This window comes from Globicephala melas, chromosome 15 (genome assembly GCF_963455315.2).
Source record: "Globicephala melas chromosome 15, mGloMel1.2, whole genome shotgun sequence".
Classification (NCBI taxonomy): Eukaryota; Metazoa; Chordata; class Mammalia; order Artiodactyla; family Delphinidae; genus Globicephala; species Globicephala melas.
In genome coordinates this window covers 61,468,465-61,493,252 of record NC_083328.1, presented here as the reverse complement: position 1 = coordinate 61,493,252, position 24,788 = coordinate 61,468,465, and the positions used below count along the sequence as shown (strand labels likewise).

At 48.2% G+C, this 24,788-nt stretch overlaps 1 protein-coding gene across 1 annotated transcript; it reads left to right on the top strand.

Annotated features, from left to right (window-relative positions):
• Positions 1-81: 81 nt before the first annotated feature.
• Positions 82-23,488, top strand: PXMP4 (peroxisomal membrane protein 4). Its single transcript, XM_030830899.3, has 4 exons — positions 82-300; positions 4,186-4,248; positions 8,304-8,502; positions 12,042-23,488. The coding sequence occupies exons 1-4, from the start codon at positions 188-190 to the stop codon at positions 12,303-12,305; spliced, it is 639 nt and encodes a 212-aa protein (XP_030686759.1). The 5' UTR covers positions 82-187; the 3' UTR covers positions 12,306-23,488.
• The last annotated feature ends 1,300 nt before the right edge of the window (positions 23,489-24,788 follow it).

Sequence of the window (24,788 nt, the reverse complement as noted above, 5' to 3'; positions counted from 1 at the left end):
TGGTGAGATGAGTGAGTCCTGTGATTGGCTCTCCTTGTATGAGTGACAGCGGACGCATCTTATGGGCGCAAAGACGCGGCTGCGCTGCCCGGCACTGTCCGGCGCTTGAGGGTTGTGCAGGAGGAACCCGGAGCTGTCAGGGCGGGCGTCCTGCTCGGTGCCCGCCACCCCGCGCGCCGCCCGCGCTATGGCCGCCCCGCCGCAGCTGCGGGCTCTGCTCCTTGCGATCAACGCACTGTTGCGCAAGCGCCGCTACCACGCAGCGTTGTCCATGCTTAAGGGCTTCCGGAACGGGGCTGTGTAAGTCGGGCGGTGGGGCGGGGCAGGGGCTGAGGGATCGATCTGATGGGGTCGGAGAAGCGGGTTCCAGGGCCGGCGCCGCCGCGCTGTGCGCCCCTGAGTAGTCTTAGTGTGTCCCTAGGTCTCTCGGTGTCCAGTGTCGGCGCAGTGGGCGCTGGATTTGGGGTTCCGAGCGCCTTCTGAGCCGGGGCTCCCACTACGCTGTTTCTGAGTCTTCCGTGCTTTGCAACCTGGATCTCTTGCCTTGACTGCCTCCCATGCAGCCCCTGTCTCCCTTCATTTGGGCCCAGTTTACCCTCTCCCGCCGCTGTGTGCCCTTGGGTCTAATGGGAAGCTGGACTCTGGCCTCTAGCCAGCCGGCGGCCCTGCCTCTCTGTGCTCCCTCCATTAAGCTGCGCGTGGGCTTTCATCCCGCTTCTCAGTTCTCTTTTGTAAGTCCTTTCTGGCACAGGGGACTCCTGATAAGCCTCAGTCGTGATGTAAATGAAGCTGCAAATATTTGCTGAGCAAATTGAAGACCTGCAGAAGAGGTCTTGGGGTCATTTCCCCTGGCTGGTGCCAGGACGGGAGCTCAGCTTCATTTATTGAGAGCCTACTGTGCCAGAACTGGGGACGCATCAGAGAACAAACGGAAGATCTGCGTGCTCTCGAAGCTGGCATTTTAGTGGCAGCATGGCATGGTTGTGTGGATGTGACCACCTTGGTTTGAATCCTGGTGCCCCTTACCTGCGTGATCTTGAGCAAGTCTTTTAGCCTCTCTAAGCCTCAATTTCTATAAAATGGGGCTGATAATAGTACTTATACTGTCGGAGGCTTGAGTCAGTATGTGTGAAATGCTTAGCACAGTGCCTGGTATGTATATAACTGTTGGCTGCTGTAATTATTGTTCTATTCACATGGATGTCTGACTGGCTCACTCCTTCACCTTGTTCAGGCCTCTGATTGTCACCTCCTCAATGAAGCCATCCCTGAACTTCCCACCTCCTTCCCTACTGAATTTTTCTCCATAATACTTACCACCATCTGACACTAAGTAGTTCACTTATGTGTCCTGTTTTTCTACTGTCTTTCTCACTGGAAAGTGAGCTTCATGGTGATGTCAAAAAGCTTGGCTCTCTGTGCACCAATGCCAAACAGAAACAGAGACAGAGATTTGGAGGAAAAGAAGAAGCTTTATTCTTTGCCAGGCAAATGGGAAACACAGCCGGCTAGCACCTCAAGAACTGTGCTCCCCGTCTCTGGGGAATAGGGCAAGGTTACATAGCCGGGACTGGTGGTCTGGTGGGTGATAAGGCTCAAAGTAATTAAGGTCTTGCATTTATCTTCTTCTTGCATTATTTCCAAACAGTCACAGCTGGCCTCAGGCAGCCTGGTAATTGGGACTGTTTGGTAATTGGGTCTGTTGGCCTCTGGGTTGTTGGCCTGCAACCTTCTTTCTGAAATGCAGACATTACAAGGGTTGATTTGCTACAAGGGAGCGCAGGGAGTATAAATACCGGGTGGATAATGTAATTCACACGGGATCAGAGAGTGTTAGGGGCAGGGTGTAATTCACACAGAGTAAGGGAGTGATAGGTACAGGATGTGATTCACATAGTGTCAGAGAATGTTAGAGGTTAGCTTTGTGAAGGACAAATCTAGTTACAGACATTACAGATTAGTAGCAGTTAAAATAAAACTAGGATTGATTAACTCTTTCAGGCCTGTTTATGCTGTTTCCCCAGGCTGTTCATTGTTACTTTATTTTCCTTGTCTATCAGAAAAGTCTAATTTCTATTTTTGCTGCAACAATGGGGACAGAAAGTTTAATCTATTTTGTTCCTTGCTATATTCCTAGTACCTGGTACATAGTAGGCCCTCAAATATTTACTGAATGAATGAATGTGCAAGGTAGGAATTGCCATTGTCCCCATTTTCTGGATGAGAAGACTGTGGCTCAGAGAGGAAGATTCATTGCTCATGGTCAAGTCACTTAGTCAGGGTCGGAGCCAGGATTCAAACCCAAGGATACCTGATCTCAATGCCAGGCTCTTGGCTTCCATGGGCGCCCAGAGTCAGGAAGAAGGTGGTTCCCCCTGGGTCTGGCCAGATCATATCAGTCATGCTTTGGTGAGACCAGGGTGGGGTGGGCCCTGAGATGATATCAGTGGGCCCAGGCCCATCTGTAAGGACCTGGAGTCAAAGTGGGGAGACTGATGTTTAAATTACCATGGCAATACCAGATGATCAGGAGTGCTTTACAGAGGAGGTGATGGTGCCGTTTTGAAGGCTGAGCTGGAATTTGCTGGGGATGATAAGGGCATCTCAGGCAGAGGGAATGGTTTGAACAAAGGCCTGGAGGTGGAAAAGAATGTGCTGTTTGTCTTGGATGACTGAGAACTGAGACGTATGAACTGTGTGAAATGTAACTCATTTTGATGCTCCACTCCTAAATATATCAATGTGCATCTCTGAAAATAAGAGTATTTTCCTATATGGCTAGATGATCATGATTACATTTAATAAATTAATCATAATCCTATAACGTTGACTGCTGTCCAGTTGATAGACAAATTGTTCCAGCTGTCCCCCAGATGTCCTCTATAGCAAGTTTGTCTAGACCAGGATCTTCCAGGATATCACACTGTACCTGCATATCCTTTAACTCCTTTTTAATCTGGGGCATCCCATTTTTCAAGATGCAGAGTGATCCTGTGGGTGGTACTAAGTGGCTCCCACCTGAGTTTGAGGAGTTTGGGCAGGGGGCCAAGCAGATGTAGGGAGTTGGGGGCATTGTTCTGCTTGTGTCTGTGGTATAAGGAAGGACCCTTCTAGCCCTGGCCAGCTGGAGGAGGCCGAGGGTCTCTTTATTCAGGGGAAAGAGACATGACTTTGGAGGAGGTGGGGCAGAGAGCTTGCTGGGGCCAGGATGAGGGCCCTGCCCACAGCTAGGCATTGTGAAAATAAGCCATTCAGTGTGGCCACCACTACAGTAACACTGCTGTCACTTGATCACATTTTTTATTTGACTTATTTTTTGAAAATTAGGTAGCATATTCACAAAAGGCATAAAAAGCTAGAACTTTTTAGAAGTTTACACACCTTGCTCTAACCAAGCATAGAGCACGTATAGAGCCACCTCGTTCTTGTACAACTGTGCGGTATTCATGCCACTGACTGCTGGGTCCATTATTTGTTTACCCAGTAGCCCCCTGTGGATGGACACATGTTTGCTCCCAGTCTTCTGCTGTTTCAAGCAAGCCTCACAGATACTCATATGAAAACAATATGGGACTCATGACAGTTGTCTCAAGGAGGCTGCCAAAGATTTTTAGACCTTGTAGCCTGGTAAGATTGGGGCCAGACGGCAGGAGAACTTGGTGGGGTGAGGGGAAGTCCAATAAAGAAGAAAAAGAAAGGCAGAGACACTAATATTGGTTGAATTAGGAACTTTTACATGTGCTATGTCCTTAACTGCCAGAAGCAACTCTGAAATGGAGAATACTTTAACTGATGGGAGAAGGGAGGCTCAGAGATGTTAAATGATTTATCCAAGTGTATACAGCACAACAGGGCAGGGCTTTGGCACCAAATATTATTTCCTTTGTACTACCCACTTTGGTTGGTTTTTTTTTTTTGGCCACACCGCGTGGCATGCGGGATCTTAGTTCCCCCACCAGGGTTCGAACCCGCACTGCCTGCATTGGAAGTGCGGAGTCTTAACCACTGGACTGCCAGGGAAGTCCCTGTACTATCCACTTTGAACCCAGATCTAACTTGAAAGCCAGCATTATTTTTTCCCTCTCCAAATGATGTCAGGATTAGGGATGGGGAGGGGGCACAGGGAGTCAGAAAGAAACTATGATTCAGTGGTGCTGTAGTAACTGTTTTCTTTTGTTTCTACAGCTATGGAGCCAAAGTCCGGGCCCCTCACGCACTGGTCATGACCTTTCTCTTCCGGAGTGGCAGGTACCCATCACCTCTGCACACCCTTCAAACTGGGAGAGAATGTGGCCACCCCTCAGTGCCAGGACTGTTGCAGTAGCTTCCTAGCTGGGTCTAACCTGTCTGCACCACCACCTCCTAAAACACAAGTCTGATTCTATTATCCCATCTCGAAAATTCCCCTGGCTCCTCGCTGTCCTCCAGAGAAGCCCAGCTTCCAGGTGTGGCCTTCAAGGACCTCTGCAGCCTGACCTCAGGGACATCCCCCCTACTCCCCCACGTCCACCCTGGGGTGCCCTTGGCACCAAGACTCACTGCCATTCATTCATGTGCCGCATGTGGTTCTACCTCCTTACGTTTCTCATGCAGTACCCCCCGCCAGGAATGCCCTTTCCTCTTCCACTCCACCTTTATTTCCTTCCTAGTAACCCATACCAGTTCTCTGAGGATGACTTTTTCAGGAAAACTGTTCATGACCTACCTTCTGCCCTTGTTCAGACTTCCTGGCCTTCCTCTGATCTCCTATAACTTCCCTCAAGAAACTTCTCAGAAATCACTTTGTGGTCTAGTTTTTAATGTATGTAGCCTCATCTGGAGCTTATAAGAATCACACATGGGGGACTTCCCTAGTGGCTCAGTGGTTAAGAATCCGCCTTCCAATGTAGAGGATGCAGGTTCAGTCTCTGGTCAGGGAACTAGATCCCACGTGCATGCCGCAACTAAGAGTTTGCATGCCACAACTAAGGAGGCTGCAGGCTGCAACTAAGGAGCACACGTGCCACAACTAAGGAGCCAGTGAGCTGCAACTAAGGAGCCTGCGGGCCACAACTAAGGAGCCCATGAACCACAACTGAGGAGCACACATGCTGCAACTAAGGAGCCCGCCTGCCACAGCTAAGACCTGGCACAACCAGAACAAAAAAAAAAAGAATCACACATGGACACCCTACTACTCAAATCCAGCTTGCAAGATTTTTTTCTACTTTTTTTTTTTTTTTGGGCCGTGCTGCACAGCATGCAGGATTTTAGTTCCCCCACCAGGGATCAAACCTGCGTCCCCTGCAGTGGAAGCATGGAGTCTTAACCACTGGACCACCAGGGAAGTCCCTGTAAGGGACTTTCTTTATGTATTTTTCCTATTTATTTATTTATTTATTTATATTTATTTATAATTTTTGGCTGTGTTGGGTCTTCGTTGCTGCACACAGGCTTTCTCTAGTTGCGGCGAGTGGGAGCTACCCTTCGTTGCAGTGTGCGCGCTTCTCATCCAGTGGCTTTTCTTGTTGCAGGGTACAGGCTCTAGAGCGGGCAGGCTTCAGTGGATGCAGCACGTGGGCTCAGTAGCTGTGGCTCGTGGGCTCTAGAGCACAGGCTTAGTAGTTGTGGCGCACAGGCTTAGTTGCTCCACGGCATGTGGGATCTTCCCCGACCAGGGCTCAAACCTGTGTCCCCTGCATTGACAGGCGGATTCTTAACCACTGCGTCACCAGGGAAGCCCTGTATTTTTCCTTTTTTTTTTTTTTTTTTTTTTTGCGGTACGCGGGCCTCTCACCGTTGTGGCCTCTCCCACCACAGAGCACAGGCTCCGGACGTGCAGGCTCAGCGGCCATGGCTCACGGGCCCAGCCTCTCTGCGGCATGTGGGATCTTCCCGGACCGGGGCACGAACCCGTGTCCTCTGCATCGGCAGGTGGACTCTCAACCACTGCACCACCAGGGAAGCCCTGTATTTTTCCTTTTTTAAATTTATTTTTGTTTTAGTTTTTGTCCTCTGAATCATTTTTTTCGAATCATTTTTTTAATTGAACTCATTCATTCAGTAAATATTTATTGACCATGTGCCAGACACTCAAAGATTATTATTATTCTTTTAATGAATTTATTTATTTTTATTTATTTATTTTTGGCCCCACTGCGTGTGGGCTTTCTCTAGCTGCGGCAAGCAGGGGCTACTCTTCGTTGCGGTGCACAGGCTTCTCATTGCGGTGGCTTCTTTTGTGGTGGAGCGCGGGCTCTAGGGTGCCCAGGCTTCAGTAGTTTTGGCATGCTGGCTCAGTAGTTGTGGCTCGCAGTCTCTAGAGCGCAGATTTGGTAGTTGTGGCACACGGGCTTAGTTGCTCCGCAGCATGTGGGATCTTCCTGGACCAGGGCTGGAACCCATGTCCCCTGCATTGGCAGGCAGATTCTCAACCACTGTGCCACCAGGGAAGCCCCCAGACACTGTTTTTAGGTGCTGGGGATACAGCGGTGAAAAAAAAACAGAGAATGATCACTTCCCTTGTAAAGCTTGCATTCTAGCAAGGAATAGCAGAAAATAAACATAATAAGGAAAGTATATGGTATATTAGAAGATTGTATGGGCTGTGGGGAAGAAATATTAGAGCAGGGAAAGAGGGAAAGGGGATCCAGAGTGCTGGAGGAGGGGCAGGCTGCAGAACTAAATAGGGAAGGCCTCAGTGAGAAAATGACATTCGAGTAAAGACTTGAAGGAGATGGAAGAGTTGGCCAAGTGGGTATCAAGGGAAAGAGTGTTTCAGGCCAAGGGAACAGCCAGTGCAAGGGTCCTGAGGTGGGATCATGCCTGGTGAGTTTGAGGAGGCTGCAGCAGAGGGATTGCAGGGGAGAAAACAAAGAAAGGAAGGTCACAGGGGTAACCAAGGCCCATCCTGTCCAGCTTTAGGTCATAGAGAGGAGTTTGGCTTTTCCTTTAAGTGAAACAGGAAATTGTTGTAAGAATTTGTATAGGGAAATGCCACTCTTTGACTTATCTTTTAATAGTGAGAGAGTGAAGAGTTTGCTGCTAGGGGTCAAGGGCAGAAGTAGGTGTAAAGTAGGAGACTGTGGCAATAATCCAGTTGAGTAACTGGTGGCCCAGACCTTGATGGTGGCAGTGGAGGTGAGGGGTGTTCAGATTCTAGAAACATTTTGAAGGGAGGATTAGTGCCAACACTTGAAGTGGGAAATCCAGCTTGTCTTAGAACTGTCAGCGCTGGGCCCATGTTCCTATGGGGTGAGAACCACCTGACTCCTGGCTCTCCCCACTCACCTGGCAGACTTCCACAGGTCCCAGAAGACACACTTCAAGGTCCTTCTCCAGCCTTGAGAGTCCTTGCATTTGCCGGCCCTGAACTGATCTCCCAGAATACACTCTGCTCCTCTCCCTGGTTCTCCTCACTGCCCCCTAGTGATTTTTTAAAGATAAATCAAATCATCTGTCCTACTTAAATGTTGGCTTCTCTCAGGATAAAGACAAAACTTAGCATGGCCCCGCCCCTCCCCCACAGCCTTTGCCCCACACATTTTCTGCGCAGGCCTTAATGGTTTCTCTCTGTTCCTGTACTCCCCATTCTCTGTCCCTCCTCAGGACCTTTGCACGTGCTGATCCACCACCTGGGATGGATGCAACTCCTCTCCCTTCCTGACCTCACTGACTCCTCATTCTTCACACCCCAGGATCATGTCTTGTCAAGGTCAAAGTTTGACCTTTGTGTTGTGATTATTCATTTCATAATTCCCTCTCCCATTAGATCATAAACCTCATGAGGGCAGCAAGCAGATCTCTTTTTTCTCAGACTTGTATCCCCAGGTCCAGCACATAGTACATACTCACTCGCTCATTCATTTCTTCACATCTTCACTCCAAAAAAATATATTTATTGAGCACCTACTATGTGCCAGGGCTTGTACTGGGGGCTGAGGATGAACAAGCCAGATGTAGACACCACTCTCTGGTAGCTTCCACGGGGATGGGGTGGGAGTGGGGGGAGATAATAAGCAAGTATATACATGTCAGGTGGTGATAAGAGCTATGAAAGAAAAGAAAAGTTGGGTAAGGGAACAAAATACGATGGGCATTCTTTTATGTAGAGTGGTCAGGGAAGACCTTTCGGAGGAGGTGGCGTGGAGTCAAGGCTGGAATCCAGTGAGGGAGCAGCCCCAAGGACATGGAGCGTAGAGGCCCAGGGTTGAATGAGCTTCGGCCCATGAGCTCCTTGCCTGGGTCAGTTTTGCGTGCCAGGTGGGTGAATGCCCTGGGGGCGGCTGGGCTTGCACTCACCGTGGCTCCCTGTGTTTGTGCAGCCTCCGGGAGAAGCTGTGGGCTATCCTGCAGGCCACGTACACTCACTCCTGGAACCTGGCCAGCTTTGTGTTCACTTACAAGGGACTCTGCGCCCTGCAGTCCCACCTCCAGGGCGACACCTACCAGGTGCACTCATTCGTGGCTGCCTTCCTTGGGGGCATCCTGGTGTTTGGAAACAACAATAACATCAACAGCCAGGTAAAGGCCCTCTCCTGGATGTGGGTTGGGGAGAGGGGTGGAGGTGAAGCGTGGGACAGGATTCACGTATAGAGTTGGGGATGGGAGTCAAGGAAGACAAGCTCTTGGTTCCCTTCCATGTACGAGGGTCTGTGGTTCACCAGTCCCTGTGTGACCTTGGGAAGGTCACTTCCCCCTCAGTTTCCCACTCTGTTAACCAGGTGCCTTGTTGGAATTCCATGATTCCCAAAATCAGTGTGTGTGCAGCTCTCTGGGGCAAAGATTTAAAAAAACAAAACAAAACCACAAAACACCACTCTGCAATGACATGAGAAAAAAACATGACCCTGGAGTAAGATTTTCATGAAACAAAACTTACTACATTCAAAGAATTGTCTCTTATTCTGTAACTTGACCTTTTTTCTGGGTTAAAGTTCTGTTTTTTAATGAGGTGATGAAACTAAATGCTAATCGTTGCTGCTGCTCCTGTTTCAGCATCCTTCTTGGGCAATATGAAAGTTGGCAGTCTTTCCAATTTGCCTTCCTCAAATTTCTTAAATATTCTTTTTTTTTTTTTTTTTTTGCGGTACGCGGGCCTCTCACTGTTGTGGCCTCTCCCATTGCGGAGCACAGGCTCCGGACGCGCAGGCTCAGCGGCCGTGGCTCACAGGCCCAGCCGCTCTGCGGCATGTGGGATCTTCCCGGACCGGGGCATGAACCCGTGTCCCCTGCATCGGCAGGTGGACTCTCAACTACTGCGCCACCAGGGAAGCCCTTAAATATTCTTAAATTATAAAAATAATATTTTATTTTCACATTTTAAATAATGCAAACTAAGCACCCCCTATGTGCCTGGCACACTTCGGGGTGCTTAGGATACATCATGATAAAATTAGAAAATAAACTGGAAAGAAAGTTCCTGTCCCCCACCAACTGTCCAGCCACTGTCCAGAGGTAGTCACTTTTTTAAAATTAATTTTTATTGGAGTATAGTTGATTTACAATGTTGTGTTAGTTTCTGCTGCACAGCAAAGTGAGTCAGTTATAGATATACATATAGACAGTCACTTTAACTGTGTATTGTATAGCCTTTCAGAACGTGTCTGTGCTTGTGTCAGTGTACATAGTAGGAGTTTTCCACCAATGAGATCATACTACGTTTTTTTTCATGTAACATTGTATCTTGGAGGCCTCCCTTGTCAGTCCCTTATCCTTTATAACATCAGTAGAGCCCTCTGCTGATGGGATGGACCAGCCTTGATTTCAGTCTCCTCTGGATGGACATTTAGGGGCTCTTTAGCCTTTCGCCATCACACACACACACTGCAGTCTACATCTTTGTTCAGACATCTTCCTGTACTTATGTTAGTCTGTCCATAAGTTCCTAGACATGGAATTGTGGAATCTAAAGATATGAGCATTTTGTATTTTGGGAAAGTTTCCCCCATTTTGTTTTTTTGATAGAAATTTCACTTGTCTGTGAACTTCCAAAGTCTAGGAATCCTGGACACACCCATCTCCTTCCCTCTCCCCTCCTTTCCCTGACCCCTGGCAACAGCTGCTCTGACCTCCATTTCAAAAATGTTGTCATATCAAAAATGTTATGTGATAGACACTTCTCCAAAGAAGGCATACAGATGGCCAACAGGCACATGAAAAGCTGCTCAAGCTCACTAATTATTAAAGAAATGCAAATCAAAACTATAGTGAGGTATCACTTCACACCAGTCAGAATGGCCATCATCCAAAAAGCTACAAATAACAGATGCTGGAGAGGGTGTGGAGAAAAGGGAACCTTCCTACACTGTTGGTGGGAATGTAAATTGGTGCAGCCACTATGGAGGTCAGTATGGAGTTTCCTTAAAAAACTAAAAATAGAGTTACCATATGATCCAGCAATCCCACTCCCGGGTATATATCTGGAAAAGACGAAAACTCTAATTAGAAAAGATACATTCACCCCAGTGTTCATAGCAGCACTATTTGTAAGACATGGAAGCAACCTAAATGTCTGTCAACAGATGAATGGATAAAGAAGATGTGGTATCTATATATACAATGGAATATTACTTAGCCATAAAAAAGAATGAAATAATGCCATTTGCAGCAAAATGGATGGACCCAGAGGGTATCATACTAAGTGAAATAAGTCAGACAGAGAAAGGCAAATACCATATGATGTCGCTTATATGTGGAATCTAAAAAAATGATACAAATGAACTTATTTACAAAAGAGAAACAGACTCAGAGACATAGAAAACAAACTTATGGTTGCCAAAGGGGAAGGGATGGGGGAGGCATAAATTAGGAGTTTGGGATTAACAGATACACTGTGTATAAAATAGATAAACAACAAGGACCTACTGTATAGCACAGGGAACTCTATTCAATATCTTGTAATGACCTTTAATGGAAAAGAATCTGAAAAAGAATATATATACATATATATGTATGTGTGTGTGTATAGCCGAATCACTTTGCTGTACACCTGAGACAAACACAACATTGTAAATCAACCATACTTCAGTTTACAAAGATGTTATATAAATGGAGTCATTGTAGTAGGTAACCTTTGAGGATTGGCTTTTTTCACTCAGCATCATTTCCTGGCAATTCATCCAAGTTATTGTACGTATTAGCTGTTCATTCCTTTTCGTTGCTGAGTGGTTATGTCATCCACGTTATGGATATACCTGTTGGAGGACATCTGGGTTGTTTCCAGTCTTTGGCTATTAAGCATGCAGCTACTCAGAACATTCTTGTACGTGTTTTTGGTGAACGTAAGTTTTCACTTCTGGGGTAAATACCCAGGAGTGCAATTGCTGGGTCATATGGTCCATACATACTTAGTTTCATAAGAAACTGCTGAAGCATTTCCAGAGTGATTGTACTGTTTTACATTCCTATCAGGAATATATGCGTGATCCAGTTTCTTCACATCCTAGCTGGCATGTGGTTTATTACATTTTAAATTTTAGACATTTTGATAGGTATATAGTGCTATCTCACTGTGGTTTTAATTTGCATGTCCCTGATGCCTAGTGAAATTGAACCTTTTTACATGTGCCTGTTTTCCTTCTGTGTAACCTCTTCAGTGAAATAACTGCTTGTGTCTTTTGCCCATTTTCTAACTGGATTGTTTCTTTTTTCACTGTTGAGTTTTGAGAGTTTCTAAAAATATATTCCAGGTACTAGTTTTTGTCAGATATGTGTTTGTAAATATTTTCTCTCAGTCTAGCTTTTCTTTTCTACCTCTTCACATGGGCTTTCACAGTGGAAAAATTCTGAGTTTTGATGAAATCCAGTTTATTAATTTTTTTCTTTTATGGATTGCGTTTTTTGTTGTTGAGCTACCTTTTAGTTTCAAGCCATGTAAATATATTCATTTTTCAGATTTTTTAATGAAAAAGAATAATAAAGCCATAAACAGTCACATTTAAATGCCCGCTACGTAACCGTTTCAAGTCACCCGGCGCGCAGGCGGCGCCCCAGGGTGGCAGAAGGTTCCCGGTGGCTGGGCCCACCTGTAACCCCCACCTCCCTGTCATTCGCTCTCTCAGATCAACATGTACCTGATGTCACGCCTCCTGTTTGCCCTGTGCCGCCTGGGCGTGGGGAAGGGCTACATCCCTGAGCCCAGGTGGGACCCGTTCCCGTTGTTCACCGGGATAATGTGGGGGCTGATGCTGTGGCTCTTCGAGTACCACCGGCCCACGCTGCAGCCCTCTCTGCAGTCCTCCATGACCTACCTGTACGAGGACAGCAACGTGTGGCACGACCTCTCGGACTTCCTCATCTACAGCAAGAGGCGCCCCTCCGAGTAACTTGGCCCCAAGGTGCTCATGGAGGCTCCCGCACCCAAGTCACCATCAGCGGGCTCAGCTCGAGGTTGGCTCCGTCAGCGAATCATCCCAGGGGATCTGGCCTTTTCAAGACCCGGGGTCTCAGACTCTAACTTTTATTAGCCCGGGGTTCCATCTGCCTAAGCGAAAGCACTGGTTTTCAGACCCCATTAGGTACTCCTGAATGGTGGAACGAGCCGCCAGATCAGGCTGAGGAGCCTTGGGCGCGGTGACAGCTGTGCTACTGACTCTGTGAGACCAGGGAAGGTCACACCCCGCCCTGGGCCTCAGGGGTCATCGCACTCAGAGGAGGGCACTGAAGTCTCTTTCTGGTGGGTATGTTTTCCGACCCTTCTTCTGGAACAGAGGGCTCCTGGCTGGTGGGCAGTGGGTTGCAAACGCGTTTTTAGAAAATATGCAGTTCCTCATCTTAGGTGTTCTACTGGAGAAGCTCTAGCGTTTCCACTGTCCAATAGAAACACGATGTGAGTCATATACGTGATTGAAATTTTTTTAGTAGCCACATACCAGTGGTTAGGACTCCGAGCTTTCACTGCCGAGGGCACGGGTTCAATCCCTGGTTGGGGAACTAAGATCCCACAAGTCGTGGGGTGTGGCCAAAAAAAAAAGTGGGGGGGGCAAGAAGCAGGTGAGATTAACCTTAATCATATCTTTTAACCCAGTATTTCTAAAATATTATCATTTTAACATGTAATAAATGTAAAAGTTATGAGATATTTTACATTCTTTTTTCTTGTAGTAAGTCATCAAAATCAGGTGTGTGTTTTACACTTACAGCATTTCTCAATTTCAACCAACCGCATTTCAAGTGCTTATTAGTAGCCACATGTGGCTAGTGGCTACTGTTTTGGATAGCACAGATATAGGATGCTCTACCCTTGCAGAAAATTCTAGTGGACAGTGCAGATATAGAGCTAGAAGACATGGGTTTGAGTCCCCACTCCACCACTGTGTAACCTTGGGGAAGGTTCTTAACTTCTCAGAGGCTCAGTTTCTAGTAAAGTGAGGATAATCATAGTAATACCTGGTGTCCACATTGGACTTGTGTGACTACAGCGGCTGCTTCTACTAATTACATCCATGTAGTGAGCTCCTACTTCCTCTTGGGTGCTTTGCACTAATTACTTTTAACCCATTCAAAGACCTTGCAGGTATGTATTTGGATCTCCATTTCACAGATGTGGAAACTGAGGATCAGAGAAGAGAAGTAACTTGCCCAAGGTAATACAACTAATAGTATGACAGCCAAACCAGGGTTTGAACCCAGATCTATGCGATTTCAAAGCACATGTTTTTTTCAGTGCCTTACTTTAAATTTATAAACCTAAACTATGCTATGCAAATGTTAGCTAGTTATAGGGGTGCAAACTCAAATGCCTATAGGGGCCTGGCAAGTGGTATAAATGATAATGTTCTGGGTGCTATGCAGTTGGGAGTGACAGGGATGTGGGGAACTGGAGACTCGTGTGCCAGACTGAGTTTTGAAAACCACCAAGCTGGACAGATCAAACAGGTCTCCAGGGGGCTTGGTCCATGGACCACCAATTTGAATAGGCATACTTCAATCTCTTTTTATATTTTGAAAATTACGGACTTCCCTGGTGGCACAGTGGTTAAGAATCCGCCTGCCAATGCAGGAGACACGGGTTCGAGCCCTGGTCCGGGAAGATCCCACATGCAGCAGAGCAGCTAAGCCCGTGTGCCACAACTACTGAGCCTGTGCTCCAGAGCCCGTGAGCCACAGCTACCGAGACCGGGCGCCACAACTACTGAAACCCGCATGCCTAGAGCTCGTGCTCCACAACAAGAGAAGCCACCGCCATGAGAAGCCCGCGCACCGCAACTAGAGAAAGCCCTCGTGCAGCAATGAAGACCCAACGCAGCCAAAAATTAATTAGTTAATTAATTTTAAAGAAAGGAAATTACTAGTAGAAATATCCACATGAGTCACTGACCTTATTAAAATGCAGATTCTGATTCAGTGGGGTCGGGGCGGGGCCTGAGATCTGTGTTTCTCACCGGCTCCGGGATGGTCGCTGCTGCTGCTGTTCTGAGCTACACCTTGAGCAACAAGGCGGTAGGGAATGATATGGGGCCAGCAAGTAGCCCACGTGACAAAGGAAGAAACTAAGTCACAGAGCTGTTAGGTCATCGAGGTGGGATTTGGTCTGATTCTAACTGCGTGTTCTCAGGCACAGTGTTGTACTGCAGGCCTGGAGGAGGGGATCTTGAAGTTTCCCTAGTTCACTCCGTGGAGGCTGAATGAGATCCCAAGGTTATGGGGAGGGGAAAGGGTGGCTGTCAGCAAGTGGGCTTTGTTGCAGATGCTGCGGTACCCCACCCATATCCTGTCTAACTTACCACTTCAGTGCACACCAGCCACCCAACTGCCACCCTGAGTCTTTCTGCCTGAGGGCCCCTCACTTGCTCTTGGCACCAGCTTTGCCAGCCTGCAGCAGACCTGCAGTGCTAGAGGATTAACACATCCTGGGAGCAGCCCTCAACCAGTGACTGATGACTACCCCCACTCCTGCACCCCTCACCCAGTTGTCACTGGGTGGGATAACTCTGAGGTGCCTGCAGAATACCCCAGCAAGACTGAGCTCTGGCTGCCCACAGTGGTCACTTGTGTGATGACACCTCCTCCTTGTCTCCCTTCCTCATGCCCCTACCAGCGCTTGGAACCACTTGCCACAGAAACCACTTGCACTCAAATCCTTGTCTTGGGGTCTGCGATTAGGGGAACCCAAACTAAAACTGGCCTCTGGTGCAGCGAGTTGAGAGGCAGCACAAGTGGTGGTTAAGGACATAAGCTTTGGAGCCAGAGTGTCTGGGCTCAGTTCCAGCCTCGCTGGTCCCTTGCAAGTGACTTAACCATTCTGGGCCTCCGTTTTGTCATCTGTAAAATAGGCATTCTAATAGCGCACACCTCATAGGGTGGTCTGGAGGATTCAATGATGTGATAGCATATGAAGTAAGCACTCGATAAAGGTTTGCTTTTATTTCCAACATAGCAACCAAATGTAAAAGAAAGCATGGCCCTGAGGACTGCAGACACCCTGCTTTTTTAGCCTGTCCTACCCCACCCTCAGCTGAAGGTAAAAGCCTTGGCTGCCTGCCCTCCTGACGTCCCCCCACTGCCGCTGGGGCTTGGCCAGCTCCACTACCCACTGTCTCTGCTCTGTAAGAATAGGTTCCCCTCACAGATGGCATCTCTCTGGATCCTGCCAAAGCATCTGGTGCCTCCAACTGCTCACTCCAGGGGGAAGGCGGTGTGGTCCTTGTGCAGGCGCAGAGCCCTGGCTCCTAGGAGGAGTCCCCACTCAGCTCCCTCCTAGCCAAGCCTCCGTTTCTGCAAGACCTGGAAAATGGGGATTGCTGGAGAGCTTTTGGCACACAGTAGGTGCTCCATAAATGCTAGTTCCTGAAACAGCACAGTGTTTTAACGTGTATTTATTAAGCACCTGCTACATTCCTATGAGGTCTCTTGACAATGCAAAGCTATAAACAAAATTTTTTATTCAATAATGCATACACAATAGTGTAAAACTTAAGTGGTACAAAAAGTGTGTAACAGGGAAGAATCAAGTTCCCCCTGCACCCCAGCTCCACCTACCTGCCTCCACCCCAGCCAGGGATGCCACCTATCAGCACTTTCTAGTACAGCCTTCCTGAGACATTCTCTGCACGACCACCCATCTCTGTCTTCTAAGAAACTTGTATATTGCACTGTCATCTCAAGAACTCTGACATTTCCTCCTTGTCCTCTGCATGTTTGGTTTCTTTTTGATCAATAATCTGACATGAAAGTGAGTCCTGGACTTCCCTGGTGGTCCAGTGGTTAGGACTCTGTGCTTTCACTGCCAAGGGCATGGGTTCAATCCCTGGTCAGGGAACTAAGATCCTGCAAGCCGCGCGGCCAAAAAAAAAAACAACTCAATGTTAGTATCATTAAAAAAAAAAAAGTGAGTCCTTTCTTTGAGCCAATTCCCACCCCCCCACAGCTCCACCCTCCAGTCCCCCAATATCTTGGGCAGATCATGAACCACCCTAGGTGTCCCGAGCCTTGTCATAGGTGACGCCCAACACTCAGGTCCACAGAACTCCAAGTGAAAGGGGAAGCACAAAATCAAAGTGCATTTGGGGACCTTCTGCTGCTCCACTCCCAAATCGGAGGTCATTCAGGGAACCCATGTGAGAGGGATGATTCACAGGCCGAGGCGCCAAGAAGCCGCCTCCTGTGATGCTCGCGGCTCCTGCCTTCCACTTCGCAGGCTCCAGAAAGGATCCTGGAGATGGCGTTTCTGTCCACGTTGTTCGCTTCTCCCACTCCCGTGAGTGTGTTTTGTGTTTATGAGAATCAGGCTTTAAACCTGACACCCTCCTAAACCAGTGCCCCACCTCCTGGAGCCAACAGTCTGTGACTGCAGATGGGCTGCTTTCTGTGACAAGTTAGAGGGCATTTATAAAAAGAAATGTTACGTTTTTTCCTCCCCTTGTTCCAGATTCATAGGGATGGGGGGGTGTCTTCTTTCAGCCTTGAAAAGCATTTTGGGTGAGAGGGTGTTAATTTTAACCAGAGGCCTCCTACAGGACTCACTCTTGGGAGCTGGAGGCCGCAGGGGTCCAGCTAGAGGACAGAGGGAAAGCTGGGCTGTCTTCTTCCTGCTTTTAGAGGGCTCCCTGCTTTCTGTTACAGGCCTGTGTGCTCATGATTTCATAAATAAGACGGGACCAGGCAGCACTGAAATGCAGGTCGTGGGGTCTCCGTCAGAAACCTTGCTCCCCCTGCTTTTCTGGGCTCCCCCTTCAGCCTCTCCTCGTGGGCTGGACATCAGCTAAGAGAGGGATCAAGGTCAGACCACGTCAGCTCTTTTTTTTTGGCCACGCTGTGCGGCTTGCAGGATCTTAGTTCCCTGACCAGGGATTGAACCTGGGCCCCTGGCAGTGGAAGCGAGGAGTCCTAACCACTGGACCACCAGGAAATTCCCCACATCAGCTCTTTTAAGACACTCCTTTTTAGGGTGTCTTTTTTATGTGGGTCATGAACCCTTTTGGCATCTGGTGAAGCCTATGGACCCTTCTCAAGAGTGGGGTTTTTTAAACCCATAAAATAAAATAGGATTACAAAAGACAACAATTATATTGAATATTGAAATAATTATCAAAATATTTTTTAAATTTGTGATTTAATAATATATGTTCTTTTTCTAAAAATTTTTAAATATTCATTTATTACTTATTTTGGCTGCACCAGGTCTCAGTTGCAGCATGCAGGGTCTTTAGTTGCACCATGTGGACTCTTAGTTGTGGCATGTGGGATCTAGTTCCCAGACCAGGGATCGAACCTGGGCCCCTGGAATTGGGAGCACGGAGTCTTACCTACTGGACCACCAGGGAAGTCCCTTGTAATGTGTGTTCTTTTTTAACACATTAGATAACAAGATCTAGTGGCAGGTCCAAAACTACCACGATTTCACAGGTGCAATAAGCATAAATAGTATCTCAAGATCGCTGCAGCAGCTGTGATATGGAAATAGCTGTGATTTCTCTTGGAGATAAAGTCCCAGGTTGCTGCTAATTGGCCTCTGGTTTGTTGCCTACATTTAAAATTGAAGGAAATGTTACATTTCAGTTAGAGACTAGTGAAAATATAGGTGTAATTTTTTTTCCTGTCCAAGTTCATGGAACTTGGGTTCATGGGTCACAGATTCAGAACTCCTGCTTGAGAGTGACCCTCCCAGCCTGCCCCTGTGGCAGCTGACATTGTTTACCAAGCCCTGAGCACAGGAATAGTAAAAATAATGGCTAATATTGACCGAGTTCTTGCTAGGTACTAGATACCTGGTGATATTGGAGACTAGGATGGATTGATTGATTTTTGGCTGCACGCGGGCTTTCCCTAGTTGTGGCGAGTGGGGGCTACTCTTTGTTATGGTGCACAAGCTTCTCACTACGGTGGCTTCTCCTGTTGCGGAGCACGGGCTCTAGGCACACAAACTTTAGTAGTTGTAGCACGCGGGCTCAGTAGTTGAGGTGCACAGGCTTAGTTACTCCGCAGCACGTGGGATTTTCCTGGACCAGGGATCAAGCCCGTGTCCCCTGTATTGGCAGGTGGATTCTTAACCACTGCGCCACCAGGGAAGTCCAGGGAGGCTAGGATTTAGCAATGAAAGAAGCCAGTTCCTGCTTACTTGGGGCTTACCGTCCAGGGAGGGAAAACTGACAAATGAATATAGAGATGTGGTCATTTCAGAGTGGTAGATGCCAGGAAGTCAGTAGTACAGGCACTGTAATAGAGTGACTTGGGAGGAGAACGGCAGGGTCTGTTTTTCCCTCCTTCTCTCTGAGGAGGTGCTGTTTGCTCTGAGACCCAAATGATGAGCGAGCCATGCAAAGACGTAGAGGAAAGGTGTACCCTGCAGAGGATCTGCCAAGTGCACAGGCCCTGAGGGGGGAACAGCTGACAGCATCCCAGGGCCTGGCGGGAGGTTTGCGTGGCTGGGACAGAGTGCCAGGCGGGGGCTTACTGGAGTGTTGGAGATGGAGTCCTGGAGGCTGGTTGGGCCCATCAGGCAGGCTTCATGGGTCAGAGTGAGGGCTTTGGGTTTTCTTCTAAGTGTGACAGGCAGCCTTCGGCAGGTTTAAGCAGGAGAGTGATGTGATATGATTTACATTTTGGAAAGATCCTTCGAGCTGTGTGTGGAGAACAGAATGTAGGGGCCCAGGCTGCCAGCAAGGATCCAGTGAGGAAGCCAGGCAGTGGTCCTGGTGAGAGACCATGGCAGCCTGGACCGGGGGTGGGGGCCGCGGGGTGGAGAGAAATGGGCAGATCTGGGGTGTCATTTGGAGAGCACCTCAGTGGCCCAGGGCTTTTGGGAGGGGGGTGGTGAGAGAGAGGAGTGTAGCAAATGACCCCCCCCAGCTGAGAAACAGGCCCCGACCTTGCCCCCCCTCGCCTCCGCAACCCCCTGCGGCCCTCCACTGCCCCTCTGGGGGCGGCGGCCACCCGCCCACCGGGCCCCTGGCATGCGAGCTTCCCAGCTGGTCCCGATTGTTGTTACTCCCCAGGGAGTCATGGGAACACACTTCCCCTGCCTCCTCCGCCCCCCCCTTCCCAGACAGGGCCAGGCCCTAACAATGTCCCTCAGCCAGCCAGTGGCCTGGACACAATGCCCCTGTTTCGGTTCATTGCCAGCTCCAGGAGGCCTGCTGGGTTCCCTGGCCTGTTTGGCACATACATAACTCCGGCTTCCAGCAGGGATTTTTTTTGTTGTTGTTTAAAAAAAAAAAGGGGGGGGGAGAGAGAATATCTCTGGCTCCTGCTCTCTGAATATCTTAATATATGATAAAGAGCCTTTCTCTTCTCATCCTGAGCTCTCTGTACTCCCCTCCCTGACCGCATTTGCCATGTGCCTGTCAACCCGGAGGCCAAATGCAGGTCAGCAGGTGTCAGAGAGAAAACAAGAAAAAGAAAGAAAAGCGGCTCGCTCCACCATGGCCAGCCTCAAACGTGCTGGTGAGGCTGGAGGTGATGAGAACAATGAGGGCCTCTGACGGGGAGGCCCCGGCCCTGCGCTCTTCATTCACCTTATCTCCTGACTTCTAAGACGCCATCCAAGATGAGGCACAGCGTTATCTTGAGCCCCTAAGAAAGAAAAGAGCTGCCGACTAAAAATGGACATGCCACTGATTGTGTGATGCCCTCCAATTTCAGAGATGTTAAATATGAAAAAAAAAGTCTGAGAGAGGACTTCCCTGGCGGTCCAGTGGTTAAGACTCTGTGCTTCCATTGCAGGGGGCACAGGTTCGATCCCTGGTCGGGGAACTAAGATTCCTGAATGCTGCATGGTGCAGCCAAAAACATTAACTAACTAAAAAAAAAAGTCTGAGGATCAGTGGAATATGGGATTGTCTCATCTACCCACTTCATTGCCCTCCAAATGTATTTTTCTTCTTGTCTTTGAACCTAATAGAGTTTGGGAGGCAGTGCAGGGATTGCTGCTTGAAAACTCTCCTGCAGCCTAACAAGAATTTTTTTCTTTTCTCTTTTGGAAAGATCAGGAGGAGATGTAGGCAAGCTGCCCCAGTGATTCATCTTTCATTCTTAGTAACAGCTGACGTTTATTGAGGCCTCTCTATGTGCCAGCTACTGCCCTAAGCACCGTAATAACTCAGTTAATGTCCCAACAACCCTGTCAGGTAAACACTGTTATCATTATTATTACCATCCCCATTTTACAGATGAAAAAACAGAGCCCCTGTGCTCTAAGGGCTCCCCACCCCCTCACTTCCATGCTGGTCAGGGCAGGCATAGCCACTGTGTCTGGTTTTCTCCCCTCTCCTTGGAAAAGCACAGTCTCTCCGCAGAGGCTGGAGTGATGGAGAGAAGGGAAGAGGCACTGGGCGAGCCTTGGAGAGGAGAGGGGTCCCCAGAGTGTGAGCTCATGGAATAATGGGGGCTCGAGGGAAAGGAGGCTCGCCTATCAACCAGAGGCCTACCCACTTCCATTGACCTTGGACCTTCTGGCCCACCCCCACTGAACATATGGACCAGCTAATGGCTGAGGACTTGGCCAAGGCCACACAGCCACACAGCTGCTGGCTGGCACTAAGCCCTGTGAACACCCAGTTTCCCTACTCTGCCACGTCCATATCTTCTCTTTAGCTACCCACAAAGCAGAGGAGCTGTGCTCCTGCTGTAATGATGTCACTAATAGTAGTTAACGTTTATTGGCCGCTTACTCTGTTCCAGGCACAGGCATCAGGGATTGCAAACCCAGGTACCCACAATGGCAGGGCAAGTAAGGTCACCAAGTGAGGCAAGCCAGGCAGGGACGCTCGTGGCCCGGAGGGTCAAGGCTCTGGCTAAATGGGGGACAGCAACTGCTCAGCACCCTGATGGCCTGCCTGGTATTGCCAGATATTACTGGGTTTTTGTTAAAACCAGATATTTGAATTTTTATATAGCATTTCCCAATTAAAAATTTTTTAAACTAATTCATAATTCAGGAAAAACATAATCTGGGTAAATTAAATCATACCTGTGGGCCAGTTTGCAAACTCTGCTTGTCTTGTTTTCTCATTTAACCCTGACACCCATTCTGTCAAGGAGCCTTTGCCCCTTGTTCTATGGATGAGGCAAGCAAAGGTCTTCAGTGGGGTAAATCACTTACCCATCTGGCCAAGCCACATGGTTGGGGTCTGCCTGACTCCCAAGGCTTGCTCCCATGTTAGACGGCCTCCCGAATGGGTAAGAGGCCTGTGTTCAGACACAGCCAGAACTGGCACAGTGACAGACACAGCCAGAACTGGCACAGTGACAGTTTACTCCAGGGACAGTAAACCGTCAGTCAAACAATTCAGTATAGTGACAAGGGATCATTCAAGATGAATGTAACGTTGCAGACATAAAACTCCCCACCTCCTTCTGCCAGAACTCAACAATGGATGCCTCTGTGCCCCTTAATAAAATTAAGTCACAACAGAATCATTTCTCCTTATCATAATGGGATGTTCATGTTTGGAGATTTTTTTTTAAGCTATGAATGTACGTTTAGGGGAGGTGGTGTATGTGGAATAAATAGCTTTGAACTATTCGTGTCGCTTGTCAAACTTCTTAATGAGCATATTGTGCAGATAGATACATAGAAATAATTCTGACTCTCCCACTGGACCGTGAGCTCCAGGTGTCAGAGATGAGTGTTTTGCTTCCAACTGTCTCCCTAGCACCTGGCACAATATCTGACACATAGTAAGTGCTCAGTAAATATCTGTGGATTGAATGAGTGAGGCTCAAAGGAAGGGAATTGACTTGCCCAAGGTCACACAGACTCGGATTCCAGTTTACATCCACCTGATTTAGAAGCCCATGCTATCACTCCTCTACCATCCTGCCTCTTGGAAAGATGTGTTCAGGTGGAGGATTGTGGGCCCAGGAGCTTCCACTCCTTTGGACTCCTCTGGAGTAAGGAGCTGGTGATGGAGGTGAGCACCTATTAATTAAGCCACTATCCACCATAATACGTTTTGGAAACCACACATTATAATCTTGACAGCCCTGAGCCTGGTTCTGGGGTATTTACAGAGGGTGGTGAGTATGAAGGGCAGGCCCTGGGTTTTACAGTGGGAGACTGTTCAATTCTGCTGTGTGACCTTGCGTTGCAAGTGCCCCTCTCTGAGCCTCCATCCTGCACCATGTGGATAAACAAGCTTCACTTATGAGAGTATCAGGTTGAAAGGAGATCATCAGTGGAAGTGGCTGCCCAGTAATTATGGATTTTTTGGAAGCTTACCAGCCTGAGAACTGTTGAGAACAGCCTTATCAGGATCTGTCGGGCTTGGGGCCAAAAGGCTCTATCTATCAGGCCTTTGCTGTTTTCAAGTGGGTATTAATAGATACAGAAGACCCGTATCTCTTCCTGGATTTCACATTGGGAATTCTGCTCTTCACTCCTTTCTGCTGCAGCAGGACAGGAGGGATTGTGGGAAGGAGGGCACCTGCTTCTACCTGGGAGGTTGTGTACTTGAATACTTTGGGCAGGGCAAGGCTTTGAAAAACCCCTGGCTTTTGCCTCACGGAGCCTGAATAATAGCTCTCTCATCCGCTAGGTAAGCTCATGCCTTTTAGGTCTCAAGTTTCCTCAGTATAAAATGGGGCAGTAGTATCTGTCTTCCTTCTCCAGCAACCAGTACAGTGCTTGGTACATAACAGGTGCCCGAGAAATGTTTGTTGAATGACTATTGGGCATGAGAGGGCTTTACAGAGTGAATGTTACTCTTGTTGAGACCCTTTGGGAATGTGTGAAGGAAGGAAATTCCCTTTGGAGTGGGAATGTTGCTGGCTTCTCTCACCCTCTCGTCAGGATCTGGCTTGGCTATTTAGAATGAGACCTACCATTCTTATGGGAGCTTCTCTAACTAGGGAGAAAGGAGGGGGACAGGCCAGGCCCAGGGCTGGGAATCCATGTTGGCCAGATTCTATCACTGGCTGGCTTCACTTCTGAATGGGCCTCAGTTTTCCCTTCTGTACCATAAGTGAGAGGCTTATTTAGTCTCTCTGGTCCCCTCTAGTGCTGACATAGTCTGGGATTTGCGATGAGTAATTTCACAAACTGCTTAGGAAACTCCTGATGCGTTCCTAAGCCACCTCATAGTTTATGAAACACCTATACTTTTCATCCACATGGCAACCCTGGAAGGCGCCAGGGCAATAAGCACCCCCCCTTTTTTTTTTTTTTAATAAATTTATTTATTTATTTTTGGCTGTGGGTCTTCGTTGCTGTGCGCAGGCTTTCTCTAGTTGCGGCCAGTGGGGGCTACTCTTTGTTGCCGTGCGCGGGCTTCTCATTGTGGTGGCTTCCCTTGTTGCGGAGCACAGGCTCTAGGTGTGCGGGCTTCAGTAGTTGTGGCATGTGGGTTCAGTAGTTGTGGCTCGCGGGCTCTAGAGCACAGGATCAGTAGTTGTGGCACACAGGCTTCATTGCTCCGCAGCATGTGGGATCTTCCCAGACCAGGGCTCGAACCCGTGTCCCCTGCATTGGCAGGCAGATTCTTAACCACTGCGCCACCAGGGAAGCCCAATAAGCCCATTTTACAAATGAGGAAACTGAGGCTAAGAAGTGTCCACAGGGGCTGTAATTCGAGGTTGCCCCATACATTTTGGTTATACAGGAATACCAATTTGTTGTCAAATATGAACATGCATAAAAATTACCTGGAATGAGGGTGGGGGGGTTGCATGTGAAAATGAGGATTCCTAGGCACTTAGATTCTAAGTTGGCAGGGCTGGGGTGGGCCCATAGTTAACAAGCACCCAGGTGATTCTGAAACCGGGGGCCTAAGGGCTACTCTTGGAGAACCAGGGCCTTCTCATTGCATTCCAGGTAGCCTCTAGCATCAGTCTCTATTTCTTTAATAACCCTTCTCAGCACCTGCTGTGGACCAGGCCAGTGCTGGGAAGAGGCCCTAATGCAGCTCCCAGTCTGATAGGGGAGGCAGAGAGAGAAATGCATTGTGCACTCAGTGCTAGAACAGAGGCTAGGCTGGGCAATGGAGGAAGTGAGCTAGCTCCAACTGCGGAGGGCTCCCTGGAAGAAGGAGTCTTTATGCCGGGCCTAGGGATCTCATTCTTGATTGCGTCTTAGCTACTTTTTTTTCTCTTTTGATGGGTCATCCCCACCAGATGGCAGGCAAGTTCATAGAAATCATCAAACCTTTCACATCTCTGCCCTCAGTGCTGGCACAAAGCCTGGCACAGAGGAGAGGACAATATTGGTCAAATCAGCTGAACTGAGCAATGAGAAACGGCTGATGGAGAGGTCCCAGGGCCTCTGGATTAAATGCATTTTCATGCTCAGCACACTCACCTTCTCCCTTTGTTAGATCTAACATGGAATTACTTTATTTATTTATTATTATTTAATTAAGTTTTTTTTTATTTTT

Coding starts and splice junctions, on each gene's coding strand:
- PXMP4 (XM_030830899.3), top strand. CDS start 188: ATGGCCGCCCCGCCGCAGCTGCGGGCTCTGCTCCTTGCGATCAACGCA. Junction 301..4,185: donor GGCTTCCGGAACGGGGCTGT/GTAAGTCGGGCG, acceptor TTGTTTCTACAG/CTATGGAGCCAAAGTCCGGG. Junction 4,249..8,303: donor TTTCTCTTCCGGAGTGGCAG/GTACCCATCACC, acceptor GTGTTTGTGCAG/CCTCCGGGAGAAGCTGTGGG.